Genomic DNA, 6,136 nt, shown 5'->3' with positions numbered 1-6,136 from the left:
GGGTCTTGCTCTTGGGCAGGCTGGTCTCAAACTCCTGACCTCGAGCGATCCTCCTGCCTCGGCCTCCCAGAGAGCTAAAATTACAGGCTTGAGCCACCGTGCCTGGCAACATAACAGATCTTGACATTTGAAGTTTCATTGACAACTATTTTTCATCTATTCAAAAAAATATTTTGTAATCAGTTTTGAACAAATTCGAAAGCAATGTTATAATCTCTGCATTAGCAATGTCCTTTGCTCTCTCAGTTCTTGTTTTTTCTTTTGTCATTAGCGTGGCTCACAAAGGTTATTCACAGGAAAGGAATGGGCAGCAAAACCATTACCTAATTTTCTTGTCAGTAGCTTGAGGAAATTAAAAGTATTGAATAAAATTAAGTTTTGAGATTATTTGCATGTATCACAGTTAAACATTCTATCCTTGTCCTCCCCACCCTCCAAAATTGGAAATTTAAAAATAAGCTTTATTTAAGAAGTATAGTCTTAGAAAAAACACACATATTTTATTCCTTGTCTTCACTTTCTCTTTTCTGCCCTCTTTTTAACTTGCGTGCAGTCCCCACCCGTTAGGGCTGGAAGACATCGAGAAACCACCCTGGGTCCAACTCGCTCGTGTACAAGTCAGAGTCCTGCGCCCCCCAGCTTTCTCACCCCAGGACCACTCCCAAGTGCTCTCCCCTCACTCTCTCACCTGAGCGCAGGGGGATGTTCACAAGGTGCAGAGACTGGTGTCTCTTTCGCAGTCACCCAGGCACCTAATTGCTAGGCCTATGTCTCCAAGGGGCAGTCTGAAGAATTCTGCGTTCTTTTGGAGAAGGGATCTCATAGCTCTCAGGGTTGAGGCAATTATTTGCATAAACCAGGTAAAATTACTTTTCCCCCTCTTCCTTATTTAAAGCAGAGAAAAAGAGATGTCTTTTGAGTACTGCATAGGTCATAAATCTAGGGCAACTTTATGATAGAATCCACGAGTTTTCTTCAGCAAAATGTGGTCACCTAGGAGTAAAGACATCAACTCTGAGGTGGGCAGATTCCAATTCTGTGGGTCTGAATCTCAGGGCTGGGGTGGGACCCGAGATGCTGCGTTTCTCACCAGCTCCCGGGAACGCCAATGCTCCTAGTGTGTGCGCCCTGCTTTGAGTGGCGAGGCGCTAATGAGTATACAGAATTGGGGGTCTGCCTAGGAAGCAGAGTATTCTAGGGATGCAGCAAATGCTTCGCTGCAAGAATTGTCCCTGAGGTCCACATTGGATAAGAAGTTGGGGGAGCCAAAATGGGGACAGTGATAAATAGTCCAGGAAAGATGGGGAGGAGGTGGAAAGACAGGGGGTTGTGGTCAAACGGGTGTTTCTAGTGCAAGGTCTTAGAGGTGGAGGGGCAGGTGCCACGTGCGCCTTCCCAACAGGCGGCTGCAACAGTGAAGAGGGCCAGCGGTGCGGAAGAGCCAGCGGGCAGAGGTTTCCGTGCAGTCCCAACACCGGTTCCACGCCAGGTGCTCACATCGCAGCTCAGACTTGTTCATCTCCTGCACTGCTTACCACTCTCTTTTCTCCTGGCCAATATGTTATTTGAGAAATCTTTACTCATTCAACAAATATTTAACTCTATTTACACTTACTCCCTTAGAGACCTCATTTATTCACCTGGCTTTAAACAGCAGCTCCGTACTGGGGACTCCTAGCCTCACCTCCCCAGCCCAGATCTTCCTCGTTCTGCACTCCTGCACTTCTCCACCTGCACGCCCCAGACATCTCACATTTAATATGACCAAATGGAACTCCTGGACGCCTTCACAAAACTTGCACTGTCTCATCTCTGTGGGTGGAAACTCTACCTTTCCATTTGTTCCCACTGAAAATCTTGGGGGCATCCCTGACCCCTCTCTTTCCCACATCCAATCCATCAGCAAATCCCGTTGGCTCAACCTTCAAAGTACCCTGAGAAGTTGCTTGCTGCCACCTGCACTGCTCCTGCCTGGTCTGAGCCAGCACCAGTTCTCACCGAGGTTACTGCAGTAACAGGCTTGCCTGCTTTCACCTCCACCCCACCTCCCCACCAGCCAGCCCCTTTGCAAGCAGAGCCAAAGCGCCATCCTTCCACTGGCTTTGACTTCCTCCCTGCCATCCTCTCCTAGCTCACTCCAGCCCAGCCCCACTGGCCTCCTTGCTGCCACCACAGCAGGCATGACCCTACTGAGGCCTGTGCTATTCCTTCTGCCTGGAATGTTCTTCCATGTGATAATCACATGGCTCACTCCCTCATCTCCTTCAAGATTTTGCTCAAATGTCACCTTCTCAATGAAGCTCTGACCACCCTGTTTCAATATGCAAACTGCCTTCTTCCAGACCAAACTCCCATTACCCCATCCCCCTCCTCTGCTCTCCTAACATAGGATACAATTGACTTAGTAGACTTGCTAATTGTCTGTCTCTTGCACTAAAATATAAGTTGCAGGAGGGTAGTGTGTTTTGTTTTCTGAGGTTCACTTAGCTCACTGATGTAACTCAAGTGCTCAGAAGAGCACCTGCCCTGTTGATGGGGGAGTGAGTGCCCTGCATGTGCCAAGCTTTGTGCCAGTTCTTAGTTTACAGACACACTTGGCCTGTCCCTGTGGAGCTTGCATTCCCGCGGGTGGATGCAGACAAACCACCCAAAAAACATAAGACAGTGACAGTGTTGTGCAGAGGAGGAGACAAGTGCTGGGACAGGGACTGGCTGTCTACACTGGGGAGTTAGGGAAGGCTCTTCTGGGAAGGTGACACTTTATAGCAAGACTTGGGAAAAAGAGCATATTTGTCTTCTACTTATATGCGATATATGCATATTATGGCATAATCATAAAATCGAACTTTAAAAAAGCATTTCCATAACACTGAGGAAGTTGAGGGACGTTCCGGACCAGGTAGGTGGTACGCGCTGATGGCAGGGCTTCCGAGGACAAGTTCAGCAAATGGGCAGGATGCTGGTCTGGAGGCTGCAGGAAAGGCAAAACGGTTTCCCGCGGCTGGCAAAGAAACATGTCTGAGACGGACTCCATCCCTCCACAGTGTCTAACACGGTGAAGGATTGCATACTTGGTAAATGTTTCATTGTTGATTTTCAAATGGAGGACAAATTAGTAATTCCAACTGCAACAATTAAAATTTCAAGAGATAATAATGCCCAATTGTATTTTTTTATTAAAACAATGACTCACTTGTTGTGTAATGAGATTTAATTTTGCTGGTACTGGCAAAAATCTTCCTACTAAAGTAGTCATTGGTTTAGGGACATCTGTAAGGAAGACAATTAAAATTAATTGATAGCATATATTGTTCCTTTTCCACTTGTACATGGAAGAAAGTACAAAAATAAAAATGTATCATGGATTTATCATGTGCAAAGTTATTTAAACTTATCTTGATCCTACCTATCTTTTTAATTCTATAAAACCTTTCAGGTCAGCGTATTTTTTTCATTAATACTTATTACTTTTTTTCGGTCATAAAACTACTTGACCTGAGTTTCAGGGATAGTCTACTGTGCTAAAAATCGTTAGTACCCAGGTTCCCAAACTGTGTCAAGGTGCCCTGGGATGCCACAGCAAACTAATTTTTTTAGAAATGGGTCTTGCTATGTTGACTGGTCTGCCCCTGAGCTCCTGGGCTCAAGCCATCCTCCCACCTCAGCCTCCCAAGTAGGTATGACTACAGGCTTGTAGCAGGTGTCTGGCTATTTTATATTTTCAAAGAAAGCCCAGTGACATCTGTTGGATACCACATGAACTACTTTCAATTAATGTTTATTCTTTTTTTTGAGTGGTTACTAAGTTGTTAGGATCTAAATACTTATTAAGCTATTTGGACTAAAGTACTTAATACTGGAACTGATACATATTTTTTTTTGGCCTGAGAGCATCCCGAAAAACATTCTTGAGACACCAAAGGTGCTTCTTGGCGAACCTCCACACTCAGGAGTCTAGGCGGAGAGAGAAATGTGTCTTACTCTCCTGCAGCACCTGCCAGGCTGATCATGTGTCCTTCTCTGGGTTTATGCATCCTTTGAATGAGGAAACTTAGACTTAGGCAAGAGGACGCATTTATGCTACGGTGATGTCTAGTATCTACGGAGCATAACAAAGGAGACTGGGGGTATGATTATGTGACAAGGAAATCGAATTAGAAAACATTGTATAAACCCTCTCCTTCTGAGCATCTTAAGGCACTAGGATTTTGTTATGTGCCAGGAGGAAGCAGAGTAGAGAACGTCTCCCTGCCCACAGAGATCACAGATGCAACACTGACCTACAGGGAACAGAACTATAAAATCTGTGGCTGGTCTGTAGCAAAGGGATTCTTGAGGCCGAAGCCCCAACTCCAGCTTCTTCAAAGTGAAAAAGTAAATGTAAATGTAAATCGAAGATATTTTCTCTGCCCCTGGATAAAGAGACTATTGGGGCCGGGCGCGGTGGCTCACGCCTGTAATCCTAGCTCTCTGGGAGGCGGAGGCGGGCAGATTGTTTGAGCTCAGGAGTTCGAAACCAGCCTGAGCAAGAGCGAGACCCCGTCTCTACTAAAATAAAAAAAAAAAAAAAAGAAGCCAGTATTAGTTGTTCAACTGGAACTGTATTTAAATGTGAAGGATAAAGTTACAGCCACACACACACACCCAGAACTGGGGGAAAGGCTCAGAGTGGACTCTCCAAATCTCTGTCTGTGGCACACTCCTGGGCCCCACCCACGTAGAGGCCTCTGCCTTGCCTTCTGGAGAGTGCACGAACGTTACTCTGCAGTCTAGGGGAACCAGAGACTTCCAATCCTACTGACCTGCTTTGGGGGCCCTAGAAAAGCTCTGTTCTCAGAACCCATGGCCCCAAGCAGGACCATAGACAGAGAGGCAAGTACTAGTATATGCCACAACTAAGCCAAAACTTGTGTTGAGCTCATTTTCAAGTATTTGCTTGTTAAAGTCTATTCCTTAGAGCTAGGCTCTCATTTCTAAGAATAAAGAACTGCTGGGTGAAGGGCAATCATAGTTCTCTGGGCTCTAAGCACTTTGCCAAGGGAATTCTGGGGATGGGGTTCCCTGGCTCCCCCACTCCTAGTCCTCACCACAGTGAGATCTAGAGCTCTAAATGTACCACCTAACTATGAAGGCAAATGCAGATGATGTAACATCTCTGTTTTCTTATCCAGAAAACGGGGACAAAAATAATGCCTAGCCTACAGAGTTGTTAGGAGGACTAAATGAAATAACAAAGGTGCAAAAATATTACATAAACCACAGATGTTACCGATTACATATCCCATGTGTTAGCCGTCATCATTAGAAATGTGAAGACACGAAGGAAAGAGGCAGCCTCTGCCCTGAGCCACAGGGCTGCAGCCCCACCCTCCACCAACACACCAAACCACAGGCCCAGTCCCCAGCTCTGCACTGACTGATGTGACTTGTGCTTACTTTACTTAACAAATGAAGCAATGCCCTAATCTTTGTTCGGTTTGCTAAGACTGATAGAAATTAGAATCTTAGATGTGAAATGTGAAAGGCTCTAGTTGATGTCTTTTTTTTTTTTGATAGATGAGACAACCAAAAATGCTGATTTCAACAAGTAAACAGAATGAAAAACAATGACCAAAATAATCTATCGACTTGGTAATGACAGGGGTGCAACATTTAATATAATGTTAATCATACACATTTTCTTTGGCATAATTACCATTGGGTTCAAGTCTTTCTTATAAGAACAACCAGAGGCGGCCTCTGGTTCTTGGGATGATGAGAACTTGCAACAGGATTCCTGAGCAAGAGCATTCTGAAGAGTCGCGTCCTCCGGATTGTTACTTGTAATGGTACCACCTGTTTCCTTTATTTCAACCTAAAAAAAGCAATCATAATTTTAGGGAACACATGGTAGACATTGGCTCTTGCAGTTGCATAATACAGAAAATTTAAATCTGAGTTCTGTGTAAAAGTTACGTTTTAAAGGAAAGAACACCCTCACCCTTAATGCCTCCCTTTCCTCACTGGTGCTTCTAAAACTATACTTTCCCTGTGGGGCGAAAATCATCTGACCTGCGCCCCTGGGGACCGAGCAAGACTCTGAGGACCAAACCATTTGTCCATGAGGTGTGAGGATGTTATTTTGATGTGGTGTTTC

The 6,136-nt window shown here is 45.1% G+C and overlaps 1 protein-coding gene across 1 annotated transcript in view; it reads right to left on the bottom strand.

Moving 5' to 3' along the window:
• The window catches only part of MTL5 (metallothionein-like 5, testis-specific (tesmin)), a 25,373-nt gene that overhangs the window by 11,905 nt on the left and 7,332 nt on the right, over positions 1 to 6,136 (bottom strand). Inside the window, exons 3-5 of the mRNA XM_012665396.1 lie at positions 5,660 to 5,854; positions 5,437 to 5,475; positions 3,194 to 3,322 (exon numbers count right to left, since the gene is read on the bottom strand). Of these exons, the coding sequence (XP_012520850.1) occupies positions 3,194 to 3,322; positions 5,437 to 5,475; positions 5,660 to 5,854 (363 nt within the window). The remainder of the gene's footprint in view (positions 1 to 3,193; positions 3,323 to 5,436; positions 5,476 to 5,659; positions 5,855 to 6,136) is intronic.

The sequence above is a fragment of the Propithecus coquereli genome, unplaced genomic scaffold (genome assembly GCF_000956105.1).
Source record: "Propithecus coquereli isolate 6110/MARCELLA unplaced genomic scaffold, Pcoq_1.0 Scaffold120, whole genome shotgun sequence".
Taxonomy (NCBI): domain Eukaryota; kingdom Metazoa; phylum Chordata; class Mammalia; order Primates; family Indriidae; genus Propithecus; species Propithecus coquereli.
This window is presented reverse-complemented; position numbering and strand designations above follow the sequence as displayed.